The 15,579-nt window shown below is 34.8% G+C and overlaps 1 protein-coding gene across 1 annotated transcript in view; it reads left to right on the plus strand.

The window, feature by feature from the left end:
• Positions 1 to 15,579, plus strand: part of zcchc4 (zinc finger, CCHC domain containing 4) — a 60,785-nt gene that overhangs the window by 23,858 nt on the left and 21,348 nt on the right. The window contains exons 6-8 of the mRNA XM_039751600.1: positions 12,034 to 12,106; positions 14,782 to 14,932; positions 15,468 to 15,568. Of these exons, the coding sequence (XP_039607534.1) occupies positions 12,034 to 12,106; positions 14,782 to 14,932; positions 15,468 to 15,568 (325 nt within the window). The remainder of the gene's footprint in view (positions 1 to 12,033; positions 12,107 to 14,781; positions 14,933 to 15,467; positions 15,569 to 15,579) is intronic.

Raw genomic sequence — 15,579 nt, forward strand, 5'->3', positions numbered from 1 at the left:
ATGAATACTAATTACTGACTCTTAGGCCCTTTTTGTAAAGGTATCTGTTTAAATTTGCATGCAAAATGTAGTCTTTGTTTATATCATCTCTGTGACTTGGCTGTTTTTGTACAATGAATACAACTTTCATTTAACATGATTGATATGAACATAGCTTTCTGTAGTTTGAAACCATGATGATTTGCTGTAGGAATAGTGTTAAAACATAGTGGGCATTATACATACATCTTCATCAGGCAATACATTTAATACAATTATGTACAGGTATATCTTTTTTGAAACATTATTTTCTACTTTTTGCTTTTATTAAAAGCATTTCCCTTAACATCAGTTTAATAAGCCATACTGTATTTCAAAGTTGCAACAAGATATATCAGAATAAACATCCATCCATTATCCAACCCACTATATCCTAACTACAGGGTCATGGGGGGTCTGCTGTAGTCCATCCCTGCCAACACAGGGTGCAAGGCAGGAAACAAACCCTGGGCAGGGCGCCAGCCCAGCGCAGCAGAATAAACATGATATGTTTTAAACTTAAATCTTTAAGAGGTAACCCTTTTACTTCTCTGAGTTATTGCTACTTTACAGAGCTGAAGCATATGATTCAGTTTTCAAGTTGGGATGCTTTTTGTTTTGAGTGCTCACTTCCTCTGGGTATTTCTGAATCCTCTTCTGAGCTGAATATTCACAGCAGTACTTGTTTTCACATATTGAAATTACTTATATTTTTAATTTTTTAAAGAAAATGTTAAATGTGAAGAAAAAAGACATTCACCTAGCAAATATGACTTCCTCTGAAGTTGTGCCTTGAGGTCACTGTTCATGTTTTGCAGTAATTTTAGTAGCTTTTGAAATTTTAATTCATTCATGAAAATGTCTTGGTCATCAATTTTTTTGTGGCAACTGAAAAAGAAGCATCAATATATTTTTATCATTAACCAAATACATGCATAAAATATATGCAATTCATTAAAAAATGTATTAATGGAAAACACCATATCGTTTTTTGCATATTAACAAACATCTGTTTTCATTTCAAACCACTTGAGCATTGATTCTTCTTGTTTCTTCATGAGTTCCACCAATTGCTATGGCAGCTGCTTGAAATGTCTGTGCATTCTTTTACAAAAATAAAGACTGAACAACACAGTAGTTGTTTTTCCTTATGCAGTATTGAATTGATTTTTTATGCAGGTAAAATAAAATATGCTTTATTTAATTAGGAGGATAGATAAATCAATATAAAATATATATCTGTTTTGAAGCTGTCAGTGATATAGCATTTTCAAAATATATTGATGTTGGCTATTAGAACAAGTCAGGAAGTAGAAAATTGAATAACCTTCAAATCACTTACATTTTTGAAAACACCTAAAGACACAGAAACAATGTAAAGAATTAGAGTTACTTAAAATATGAAGAAAATGTTACATTAGGGGACATTATCTCTTTCTTTGAATCATGTAGTATACAGTACTGTATTATATAGTTTCAAAGGTTTGTGTGTGTCCTGCGGTGGGTTGGCACCCTGCCCAGGTTTGGTTCCTGCCTTGTGCCCTGTGTTGGCTGGGATTGGCTCCAGCAGACCCCCGTGACCCTGTGTTCAGATTCAGCAGGTTGGAAAATGTATGGATGGATGGATATATTAACTGTATATGCCTAATTAAAATGATTTATAAATTTACATATCAATACTATAGGAACCTTTCTCTTGTCTTTATTAAGAGTCCAAGGCTTGAGGGGATGTCAAACAGGGCCTGTTAAATCCCATCAAGGCACTTGATCTGTGATTTAGGACTATATAAAAATACATTGTTGTTGCTGTAGATTTATTTTTCTGTTGCCTATTTTCCTAGCTGTGAAGCACATTGAGATACATTTCCCCTTGTATATAAATAAGTGCTGCTGCTGTTTATATAACCTGAAAACAAAAGAAAAATGTATTTCCCAGAATGACTGAATTAAGAGATGTAAGAAGAAACAGTAGTTTCAATTTTTTTTTTTAGTAGACACTATATTTTATCAAGTATTAAGATGTAAGAGTTAGGGGTTAAAAAGTTCATTCTTTTATATTTTTATTACCCCGTATAAGCCACAGACCACCATTATCTCTCAAGTTAAAGTCTAGACATGCAGGAGAGTTGAGAAGAGATGGGCCCCTTGATAAGAAGGGGAATGTAAACTCTTGGGTTGTAAATAATTGTCCAGTGCTGGGAAAGAAGGGAGTGCAGGTAGGCTTGTCAGAAAGATATATTGGACAGCGAAGAGGTTGACACCCAGCCAGCCGAGAGATAATGATAGATTAATTAGGGGCAGAATTTGAGCAGTGAAATATTGTGGAGTCATATAAGGATGAATAATGACTTGTGTGATAAGAATTGTATTATATGTAAGAGTTGCTTTTAGTTGTTAGCTCATTGTTCTATCTGAGATGAGTCTGTATGCGTGCCATGCAATAAAGCTTAATTCTGCTGTCTGTTCTGAAGTCTCCAAGTGCCATTCTTTGGAACTGAGGGTGCCCCTGCCATGTCAGCCTGTTTCAACAGTAGTAAGAGGAGTTAAAAAAAAACTACAACAAACAGTGGTAATAGTAAAAAAAAACAAAACACATTGACTCCTCAGTGAATGTTATTCTAATAATTATGTGATTATACTACTATATATGCTTCACAGCAGATGAATTAAACATAACTTTCTACTGTCTACACCATATACACCAATGTATATATTGTATAAATTCAATTCAGTTTTATATGCACAGGATTTTAGAGTATATTGCAAAACCTTCAATGAGACAGTCGGTTAACATAAGATTAAAAAAAGAAAGACAAATTGTTTTGTAGAATAATTTTTATTTAGCAAAATATTTTAGTGTTAATTAATTTTTTAGATTTTTTTTTTGTTTTTGTCTTTTATCAAAAAAAAATTTAAATTGTAAAAGTCAATGTGTGTGTTATGGCTAGACCACTTTATATTTATGCATAGGATATGGTATGTATTTATTAAATTGTAATGTATCCTGATCCTTTAAGTTGAATTAAAGTCTGGAAAACTATACAATAATAATAGAAGGTAACAGGGATATCCTTTAGTTCAGGCAAAGTGTTAATAAATATTTTGAGCTAAATTTTAATTACCTGTGCTCAATGCTGATATCCTACAAAAGAATAAAAAATGGTGTTTAGAGTGATATTTTAATAAATAATTGTACTAATTTAAACATTAAGAACTTAATTTCAAAGCTTTATATGAAATTATGATTATGACAGTGCTACATTTGGACAATAATAAAGGCCATGTTAGCATACTTTTTTCATTTTTTTCATATTATATGAATATACCATAATTACAAGAAGCATGGTTGCACATACAGTTGTTTTACTCCTTCAAAACATTTGTACACCTGTTTGGCTACTGGCTAGAATAAGCTCCACCTTATCTCTACCTATAAGCTCCATCACATCTTTACCTAGTACTGGATCAAGCTTGTTCAGAAAATCAATAGATAAAGTTTAATTGTACTTAATCAAATACATTTCATACAGCATTTAAATTATGTGCCTAATTTGTGCAATATTATAAAGAAGATGATATAAAGAAATATTTTAAAGATCAGTTTATCCAGTGTTAAAAAAAAAAAAAATAGCCTGCTGGCACATACTGTAAATATTCCTACTTTACATTGTCTATGTTCAGAAAATTTTTAGTTTACAGTGTTACTCAAGTTCTTCGGCAAGTCACAGATTATGTTACGCTATTTACAGTTCTTAGTTTGTAGGTTGGCTGTTGCTTGCTCTTATTGTACCTGAGTCAGTCTCTAGTACCTTTCAACTGTGACCAAATGTGACATTTACATTGTTTTCTTTTCCTACTGTCTAAATTTTTCTATTCTTAATTAACATTGACGGATGGTCAGTAGTGATGGAGAATCAGCTAATCCCATACGTTGTCACTTTTCAAGGTTTTAACAAGCCAAAGATGTTAATGTAATGAAATTAATGGTGAACAGAAATCTTTGGGACATTTGTGAGAATAATAGAAACACTTATTATAGCCATCCTGCTGCCATACTTTTAAGAGCAGACCAGCAAATTTCTCCATGTCATACTGTCAAAGTTTAGTTGTGAATAAAATAGTACCAGTATTCTGGTAATTTTTTCAGAAACATTTCTTCTTAAATAATTCTTCTGCTTTAATGATATAAGCTCTGCTGTGGCTACTGCTTTTCAGAATACACTAATCAACTACTTGACCACAATTGTAAAGTTTCTTTATTGCTTCTTCTTTTCAACTTATGCTCAGGCAATGAATTATTAGGAGGTTTTATGTGCTCTAGTGATAGTCTTAGAGCTATTGGAACCTTTTTTTAGTGCCGCATGCCTATTAAACTACCAAATGCCCACTGCTAGTTATCAGGCAAGTGGAATGGTTGGTTTCTTTTTAAATTCTTAATCCTCCTAATTATATTGAATAATAAAAAAATAGAACATTAAAAAAAACAAAGTGTTTGAAATATACAATACAATACAGTTTATTTTTTGTATAGCCCAAAATCACACAAGAAGTGCCACAATGGGCTTTAACAGGCCCTGCCTCTTGACGTGCCCCCAGCCTTGACTCTCTAAGAAGACAAAAAAAAAACTCCACAAAACCCTTGTAAGGAAAAAATGGAAGAAACCTTGGGAAAGGCAGTTCAAAGAGAGACCCCTTTCCAGGTAGGTTTGGCGTGCAGTGGGTGTCAAAAAGAAGGGGGTCAACACAATACAGTACAATACACTGAACAGAACAAATCCTCAATACAGTATAAAAATAAAAATTTTAGAAGTACGGAGTAGAATTTTACAGTAGATGATATCACTGGATGATTTGGATTGGAAATATACAGTATATTGCACTACAGAAAGCAATCAAGTATGACATTATTGTTGAAAAATATAGTCTTAATATATACTATATCTTTTTACAATGCCATATTGTTGTATGTACTGCACCAGACTAAAGTTGCTTGAAAGGAAGTGTCTTTTATCTTTTATACCAACATGGCTTCTAGCTTAGTTGTAGATATTGAACTAACTTACCTGTGATATGTGTCCAGCTCTGTTCTCTTCCATATCCTTCTCTGCTTTTTTTAGAGATGTCTGAGCCTGCGTAAGATACTGATTCCATTCCTTAATGGATTTGTTCAGCTTGCTACCAGTTACTCTTTTCTCTTGTTCTATAGATTCAAGAGTAGCTCTCTCATCAGATTCCAGAGCTTTTCTGATTACATCATATTGTTCAGAAACCTGCTGCTTCTTCAGATCTGCATTTATCTTAACAAACAAATGAATAAATGAAGGTTAACTGCTAACCGTATTCTGTAGTTATATGTAACCACCTCACCAATAAGCTAAAAAATCACATTTATGCATTATTTGAAAATTGTACACTATAGCAACACCTTAACACTCTGTCTGTGTCATTTACATAAAATGTGTGCATGTACACATGGATGTGTTTGTGTATAATATACACAGATACATCACCACTTACAGAGCAAATTATTAGGAACACTCGTACACCTGATTATTCATGCAATATCTAATCAGCCAATCATGTAGATGCAGTGCATAAAATATTGCAGATACAGGTCAGATGATTCAGTTATGTTCATGTGAAATACAAGAATGGGGAAAATATGTGATCTTGGTGATTTCAGTCATGGCATTATTGTTAGGACCAGATGTGCTAGTTTGAATATTTCTGTAGTTGCTAAACTTGTGAGATTTTCTCATACAACAATCTATACAATTTACTCAGAATCATGTGAAAAACAAAAAAAATAAAAACATTCAGTGAGTGGCAGTTCTGCGGATGGAAATGATTTGTTAATGAGAGAGGTGAGGAGAGAATAGCCAGACTGGTTTGACCTGATGGAAACTTAGATAACCACTCTGTACAATTGTGGTGAACAGAAAACATCTCAGAATGCAGGACACATCAAACCTTGAGGCAGATGGAACAGCAGAAATTTTGTTGGGATTTACTCATGTCAGCCAAGAACAGAAAGCTGTGGCTGAAGTGGGCACAGGCTCACCAAAACTGGACAGCTGAAGACAGTAAAAACTTTGTCTGGTCAGATGAATCTTGATTAATCCATGCACCCAACCAGCCTTGTGTCAAAAGTCCAGACTGGTACTGTTGTATGGACTGTTTTCTTGGCACACTTTGGGCCTGTAAATACCAATCGGTTACAACTTGATTGTCATTGCCTACTTTAGTATTGTTTCTGACCGCGTGCATCCCTTCATGGCCACAATTTAGTCATCTTCTAATGACTATTTCCAGTATGATAATGCCCCAAGTCACTATACAAAAGTCATTTCCAATTGGTTTTATGAAATCGATAATGACTTCATTGTTCTTCAGAGGTCTTCCCAATCACCAGATCTGAATCTAATAAAACAACTTTGGGATGTGGTAGAACAGGAGATTTGCAGAATGAATGTATATTTGACAAATTGGCAGAACCTGCATGATGCAATCATGTCAACATGGACCAGAATTTCAAAGTAATGTTTCCAACATTGTGTGGAATCTGTTTCAAAGAATTGAATCAGTATTCAGAGCAAAATGATGCCCTACCCAGTATTAGAATAGTACAATACCGTACCATTTTCTAAGCCTGCTTAATCCTGAGCAGGATCTTGGTGTATGGTGGGGGTTAGAGTCTGTCTCAGCAAAGATAGACCATAAGGCAGTTACCATCCTTGAACAGGGCACTAGCCCAATGCAATATTAGTATAGTCTTCCTAATAATTTGTTCAGTGAGCAAATATATATTATAAATGCTTATATACCTTTAGATTTAGGAATGTGAACTAAAGCATGTTTCTGTACAGAAAATACAAAGAGCATCACAGCAGTAACAGTCAGCTACTATATTTTAAGTTTAGTGTTTAGCTGTGTTTTGCCAGAAACAGCACAGAAAAACAATGCAGAATTGTTTTCATATTAAATTATAATGTTTCCTACTATGACAAATTACAAAGTTCCTCCATCTCATTGAGTTCACAAAGTCTGTACATAGTTTTATAATTCTTTATAAAATTGGAAACCAATACATAACTAATTGCCAGGGACACTACACAGTCAGTTCTGATTGCAATGCAGACTGTCTAGGTTTATTTGCTCATGTGCTTAAGGGAGATATAAACAGCAGTTCTTATTTTTCTCTTTAATTTGATAGGTAAATTTTTCAGTTTATGGTACTCTATTCTATAGTGTTAAAACAGCAGGTAACTTAAGTGTTGCATTTGCAGTGCAATGAACAATCAGTAGTTTTAAGCACGTGAATTAAAAAACATAGAGAATGTATATAATGGAGGGGTCCTTTTTGGTGCTGTTAAACTTGATGGCGGGTCTTTAATTGGAAATGTGAGAAGAATTCCCACTAAGGGTCTTGTGTCTTGTGCTGTCCTGGAACACAATGAGCCATTATCAGAGGTAGTATTAGAACACAATTTGAAATTTGATTCAAAATTGCTTTATTTCCTAGTCAACAGTCAGGAAGGAACATATATTGGTATAAATGACTTTCTTAGAAAGATACGTTAAGGGAGAGTAGCAAAACATGTGCATGCGTAGTGAATGCTTTCAAAATTGTGTAACTTAAATAATGTATAAATCATATAACCAAAGTATTAACAAAATAACAAGATTTATATTCTCTATAAGCAAGCCCAATATAGTTTTTGTGTTGCATGTACAGTATATAATATCGGAATACTTCACATTTCTGGAAAGTTATAAAATGGAGAACTGATGAATAAAAAAATATGTTTGTTAATTTATTTGTTCCTGCCAAAAAAAATATTGTCCAATGTGATTTTGCACAGTTAGGAACCTCTAATACAATAGGAACAATTCCATGAGTGTTCAGTAATTTCAAATTATGCAGTTGTTACCAAAAAATAAAATATTTCCAACGTTTCTGGTTTCCTGTTAGATTACAAATAAATTTATGAAATCTTTCACAAACTGAATTAGAGTACATAAATGTTTGTATGAATGTATATATTTGTGTGTGTGTATGTATGTATATTTTTTTCTCAAGGAAGGAAGACAGAATGGTCTGAGAGTTTGCAGGCCATGTCAGGGCATATTTTGGGAGAATATTTACAAACTGTAGTGCATTCTTCCATCCAGATTTTGTAATCATGTGACTCCTGTCTAACAATTTCTAGTTTTATGCTCTGTTATGCTAATAGAGTTATAGCCTTATAACTGCTAAAAGAATTGAGAAGTGTCTTATTTTACTAATGCTTGGTAAATGTAGTAAGCAGAAAAGTTATTGCCCTTCCATTGCTTTTCTTAACAAGAAGAAACTGTCACCAGTAATAAACAAATCCAAACTAACATTTATAACACTACAAAATTTCCACTCAAAAATAAATTTAGTAAATATAAACACCTTTGAAACTGTGTTATTTAAATCGGATTTACACTAATCTAAGTCTTATTTAGTAAGTAGAATGTATGAAAAGAAAAAATCATTGACCTTGAGATCACATGTTCAAAGTTCAGTAATGAATGATCTCCCTTTATACTTTTTTGGATTAAATTTTTTCCCACTTACTGTAAGGTCTTGATATCTTTTCTTCAATGACTGAATATGGGCTTCAGCTCTTACTTTTTCTGCAGCAACGTCTTCATGATGGTGGAGGAGCACTGCCTAGATTTCACCAGTAAGAACATCAGCTATAATAGTGTTTTTACAGTTAAAATGCTTACTAACACAGAGTAAAATACAACTAAGGAATTCATCAATTTAAGTAATACTGCTAGCCACATTTGGCTATATATTCTTATGATTTATTACGTAATATTCTTTGTTATTGGGTTATATATTAAAAATCTGTCTATTTTTATCATGTACATTATTATGTACAGTGTATTAATTTTAAAATTGTTTTATTCTGCTTTTAAAATTTTATTTTTATATTATTTTAGAAAGTTGGTGACAATAAAATACCTCTAATTGCTTTCCTCTTATTTCTCTGTTAAGCACCATTTTCCCAAGTTTTGGGGAACCCAGGCTTGGTTTATTGCCTCCTCTCTTAATCTCTTGATGTTCACAGTCATCAAGCATCTTATGTCTTCTTTGGTCTTCATCAGTCTTCGCACTGCTCAGCACCTGGTTCCGTTGTGGAAATTCCTCTTCTGATAGAAGCTTGTTTTCTGCCATCATCTGTATTAAGTTTAGAATAAGAGAAATTAGCTGTTAATTTTAGAGTGTGTGGTACATGACAATAAATGTAGTGCATATATTTTTTGTGTTTGAATCCTTGCCTTTCAGGCTTCTCTGAATTACAGTGACTGCAGCATGTTCCAGTCTATTGGTTCCAGTTTATTGATTTAGCACTTCATTGTCTATTTTTGCTCATTTCACAAAAGTGGGGCATAGTCCATCATCAGAAGGATCTACTTACCTGTGTCCCATGTAGTGGTACAATGTACTTCTTTTACTAAAGTGACATTAACTTTAAAAGGCATACTGGGCTAATTAAGGTTAAACACAATGCAGGTGGAGGAGCTGCACTTAGAAGGATTACTTTAACACACAGTCAAGGACATGAAGCTACAGAGGGAGCATAATAAGAAGTGACTACAGCCTGACATAATAAGGCAGGAGACCAAGAGAGGTTTGGTAGCCAAAAAAGACTTTCAGTTTTCCCACCCCGGAAGATGTAGTATATGGATAGGGAGCAAAAAGATTCCAGCTATGTTTTTTATCTATTGTATGCAACATCCACAAAACAATAATAATCTTTTGCCCGTCAGTCTGCCTGTAAATTAATTATGGGTTTCAGACTTTAGATCTATAAAAACTTCAAACCTACTAAGTCAGTTGCATTTGATTAAATTGTTTGTTACCATGCTTTACAGTACAATGAGAAATAGTCTTTGCTAGTTCCGGATCTGCATATGACAGAATAACAGAGTGGCCAAGCATTACTAAATAAAGCACTTTTATTTAAAAAATAAATATTTGTAAGGATATAACTATATGAAATTTAAAATAAATTTCAAATATAAACATGCATTGTGTATTAGACAGGATAAGTAGCATTCAGACAGCACAAGGACTTATCAAAAGATAATCAGAAAGAAACCAACATGTTCTTCTGAACCAGCCAGTTGGAAGCAAATTTCACCTGCAAACGATGACAGCTATCATAGACTTTTAAAGAGATATCAAGATTTCATTGTAAATACTGTGTTTTACCATTGGCCACAGGTCAATAGGTTGATAGTTCACTACAGTTGGATTAGTGGGGTTAAGATTTATATTTCATTGTTACCCTCTGGCAAAAAGTCAGGTATTTGTTTGCTTTATGTTGGTAGTATTCCAAGTGTCTCTACAGGAGAGGTTTGCATAAAAATGCTTTATTACTCTTCAGTCCTTCCCCATTACATAGTTTTTGAATGCTGTCATTCAAGTATTTTTTGTGCCAAGCTCTAAAGTCTCTGTAAAGTCCCTTCCTAAAGAAATACCTGGGAAGAGGTAATCCTATTAGTACTAATGTACATGTTTTTATATGTTTGTGAGTTTCCCTGCTGTATAAAATTCTTTAAGTGTGAATCTATTTAAATGAGTAAACAAAAGTAAAATGTTATAACAGGAGGCAAGGTCTTGGCAGCATAGATTATTAATGCTAAAGTAATATTTTTAGCATAACTTTATTTTTTGCATGAGAAGCTTAACAATTATAGAAAGGGAGACAGAAATGTCAACTACTTTGACTGTTCTGATTTGAAATATATTTGATGTCTGGTTTCAGCTCTAACTACCCAAATGTAGTCAAGACATTTATCCATGTTACCATTGTACAATTATAATTAAGAGTTGTTTAAAAATAGTTAAATGTATTCTAGGATGATCATTACTTTGGTCCTGTAAGTAAGTTAAAAATTATATTTCTGTTACACCAGAACAGCTTTGCATTGAATAGAATTTAAGTTTTTCTTACCTGGCTTAAGAAGCCTCTCAAGGGTCTCAGAAACAGGAAGTTCTCTTTCGGAATTAGCTTTGAAAAAGGTGTGGTTTTAGCAAGTAAAAACATATCTTTCCCTTTTCAAGTAATGCCTGTTTTGTCTTGTCAAAGCATATTTACAAATTTGTGCCTGCAAATGAAAACTTAAATAGCAGATAGGTTAGAAGAAGGAAAAAACCTGTGCATATAGTATGTCTCATTAGGATAGCTAGAAAGAACAATTGGTATTAAAAAGTGGCTGTTTAAAAGTGAACAAACAGGGTGAGGGTTGGGGTTTTATCATGGTTTATGATTACATATTTTAAGTGATTAAGTGATATATGGGATCACCTGTAGTTCTTATTGGACAGAAGTTTTTCTAAATCCTGTCATTATGGTTTACTGAAACTTATGCAAGAATGTGATATTGTTTAATTTCTGTAGTATATTTATCTGGATCAAATAAAAGTTAATATTGAAAAAGTGGAACAAGTGCAGAAGTAGAAATGTACATGTAACTAAATTAAAATATCAGACAATGCATGTTTTCTCCTGTTTGGTAAACAAATAGTAGTCAAGAATAATTTCATAAGGAAAGGTGCTTGAGAAGGTCCTTCACAATGTTAAAAATATTTTATTGGTTTATGTGAAATAAATGGTTAAATATACTCTGTGTTAACATTTTAATAAGATTGTACAATGTTTTGTTTTAAGAGTTTGACCAGTATACAGTATTTGATTCTTTTCTTTTTTAACAAGGTGCATTATATAAGCAGTACTTTGGATTTATTAGTAATCATGTTAATTGTTTCAGCTAAAACTACAAAATTGTAAGCAGTAAATGTATGAAAGAAATGTGCAAAAGTATAATTTGGCAAGATATGTGTTACTCATCAACACAAATGACTTTTTGTAAGTTTTCAAGAGACTGGTTGTAAGTATGTAAATAAAATGTATACTGCATATATTTTTTCATGCAAGCACTCTAATATAAGTTATACTCTTTATATTAAAGGTATTGCCAGTTCAATTCTGAAGATGAATTTTGCCACTACAACATGTTTAACAATTATTTTTTTGACGCAGAGGTAAATTTACATATTTAACTTTCTGAAACCTAACAATGAAGTTCATCAGTTGTTTTTAGTGTATTTCTTTGTTGAAGAGTATTCTATGTTTACAACAACTGAGAATAATATCTAAGGAATATATCTTAGGATATACATTTAACTGTATACTCCACTATTCCAAGTACTTCTCAAACATGTGCATTTGAGATTAATTAGATAATGCCGTTAATTGGTCCTTTCTGAACAAATGTGGATTTGTTTGTGCTGTAATGGACTACAGCATTGTCCCAAATTTTTTGTTTTGTGTTAAATGCTGAGAAGTTGGATTCAGTCATTGTAAGATTATGAAAATAGATTAGGCATACTTAGTAAATGGTTGACTTTATACACATGTAAATATAAGTGCATTTACTTCCTTATCTAATGTTGTTTTATAAAGGTTCCATAGATTAGTCTTTACTTGTAAACTATGTATGTATATAAGAAAATGTTTCCTTAACATAAAGTACTCATGTATCTTTTTGGGATCAACTGGCGCCTTGTTCAGGAGTTATTCCTGCCTTTTCCCTGTTGCTTCTTGGGATAGGATTCAGCTTCCCTGTGACATTGCCTCTGAATATGCATGTTTGGAAAATTAATGGATGGATGAATGGATTACAGACTAAAGGCAAAGACAAATCTCAAAATTTGTTATCAATAGTCTCCTTATGTGGCATATGCAGTACTGTATATAGCCAACCCGCGGCGTAGCATACACCGCATAATCAGGCCGCTTTTTAAATGATTTTTAAGCACAGAGGAAAAAATAAACATTTGAAAAATCCGTAATTTAATAAACCACCAAGAAAAGTAACATTGCAACAATGCACGCTACGAACCAACATACAATTGTCTGTGACTGAAAACCGGAGGAGCGCCGTCGCGGTTTCTCCTTCCAAAGTGAAGGACGGGGTTGAACGGCGCTCATTCAGTACGCACTGCCCGCTTATGTGCCCGCCCCCAACTCCCTACCGGTGTCACGTTGACTGTTAATTTTCCAAACACCGCCTCAGTCGGTTTCCACGTTGATTTTTCATTGTTCTTTGCGGTTCCGGCTGCTTTTTTATATATAATCCACCAAGTCACCCAACCATGGGGGGCTTTACAAAGGGCAGGGGCGTAATCAGTGCGGCGTATGACCCGCGCGTATCTGGGAATTTCTCGTTCGTGGGGAACAATTGGAAGCCACGGACTCCATCATGAACGTGGTTCAACGGCTTACCCACGCCTCCCCAAGGGCAGACACATGCCGGGTAGACACACGTTGATCCATTCAGTGTAGCGCGCGTGCAGTACCGGATATACTAGTGCATCACAGACCTGTTAATGCTCAATCTCAATCTCAATCTGAAAGCCACTTGTCCCTCTAGGAATTTGGACGCCGACCGCTGTTGGGTCGTGTAACTATTTAGCAGGCGGGAGTCTCGTTTGTTTTCGGAAATAACCAGCCAAATCGCTCCACCAACTAAGAGCTGCCATGCACCACCACCCTCAGAATCAAGAAAGAGCTATCAGTCTGTCAATCCTGTCCGTGTCCGGGCCGGGTGAGGTTTCCTGTGTTGAGTCAAATGAAGCGAAAGGCTCCACACCTGGTGGTGCCCTTCCGTCAATTCCTTTAAGTTTCAGCTTTGTAACCATACTCCCCCCTGAACCCAAAGACTTTGGTTACCCGGTTGGCTGCTGCAGGGCCTGCATTGGTGAAGCAGGTGAGACGGTAATGAAACAGAGGCACAGGGCTTATTGGTTTTTAAAGACTGCTTCCTTCATTGGGTTTTAACCAATGCACGGAACGAACCAACACACAATTGTCCGTGCGGCGCTCAAGGTGAAACGGGAGGAGAGGGAAAGGACATCCACTCCGCTCCCTCCATCATGCTAGTCTGCTGATTTCTCGTTCAGTATACACTGCCTGCTCATGTGCCCACCTCCAACTCGTCACTCGAGTCTTTGTACAGTCCAGATGCACCTGTGACTCACGTAGACTTTTCATTGCTCTGTGCAGTTTTGGCTGCCTTTCTATATATAATCCACCAAGACACCCGACCACGGTGGGAGGGGGGTGTGTACAAAGTGCAGGTGTATCTAAGAAGACGCATGTTTGCCGCAGATGCGAATTGCTGTATGTAGCGTGTAAAACAGTTTGCTATAGTGCACGCGGTCGTGCGTCATAACCGAAAACTCGTTTTTTAAAGACTGCTCACTTCATTGTGTTTTAACCTCAGTTGTAAAGGAACGTTTTAAGGATCCCATGGGATACCCCTCGCAAACAGTTTTACACGCCGCATATGGCGATTCACCTCCCGAGAAACATGCCTCTATTAACAGTCAACGTGGGTCGGAGCTGCATGTGACCTCTACGACAGACGAATATAAATGACGCCGGTTTTTCTGTGTCGCGTCCGAGTTGGTGGGAATGGCTCTGTGAGTTGTTGTCGTATCCAATGGTCTTGGGGTTGGTGGGCGTGACTCCTTCCTGCTTGCGCCATAGGTGTATCACTTGTCGGCGGCTTAGTGAATCCACGCCCCTTCCGGCGTGCTTTCCATGGTTGTCTTGCCTTAGTGAATTATATATATAGATAGTGTTCTAGATATAAAGTGTTAATGAGGCCAGAGTTGGGAAGTTAACGTCAGACCCTGTTTTGTGATTTTTACAGCAAGGCTATATAACATGTAGGAAATTTCTTCTGGAAGTAATTGGAGAACAGGTTGTCTTAGTGTCTGATCCACCTTTTGGAGGCCTTGTCAAACCACTGGCCCACAGTTTTAACAAAATTTCTACAATTTGGAAAGCACAGCAGCAACCAGGTACAAAAATCGAATAATCTTTTAATTTTCATAATATATAAGTAAAAATAGAATATACTGTATTTCTTCTCAAATTTATTAATTTCATTAAACATTATTGAAAAACGGGATAAATAACCTATACTATTCTTATTTTTTTTCTTCTGTTAAAGAAGACATGCATATGTTCAAAAATGAATATTGAGAGTAAATCATATTGTTTATTAAGCAAAAATAATTATAGATATAATTGAGTGAGTATGGATGTGTGCATTTATGTGCCCTGTGATTGACTGGGTCCCTGGCCAGGTAAAGTGCTTGCTTTGTTTTGTGACTTTAAACTCAGTAAGCAGGTTAGGAAATGGAAATGGAATGAGGTGTTATTTGAATATTACATTATTTTACAACCCTTTTGGAATTTAATAAAAGCTTTTATATAAGCGCCTCTTTTAAAATCATGAATTTTAAGGTATACTTAACCTGTTTTTGATTTAGATAAATTATGTATCACTTTCATTTCAATATTATATTATAAATATATTGACTTTTACCTTAGAGAGCAGTGTACAAGAGATGCCCATATTTTGGATCTTTCCATATTTTTTTGAATCACGTATCAAGGAATGTTTTCCAACATTTTCTATGTTGGACTACCAGGTATGTTTTTC

The sequence above is a fragment of the Polypterus senegalus genome, chromosome 4 (genome assembly GCF_016835505.1).
Source record: "Polypterus senegalus isolate Bchr_013 chromosome 4, ASM1683550v1, whole genome shotgun sequence".
NCBI lineage: Eukaryota > Metazoa > Chordata > Cladistia > Polypteriformes > Polypteridae > Polypterus > Polypterus senegalus.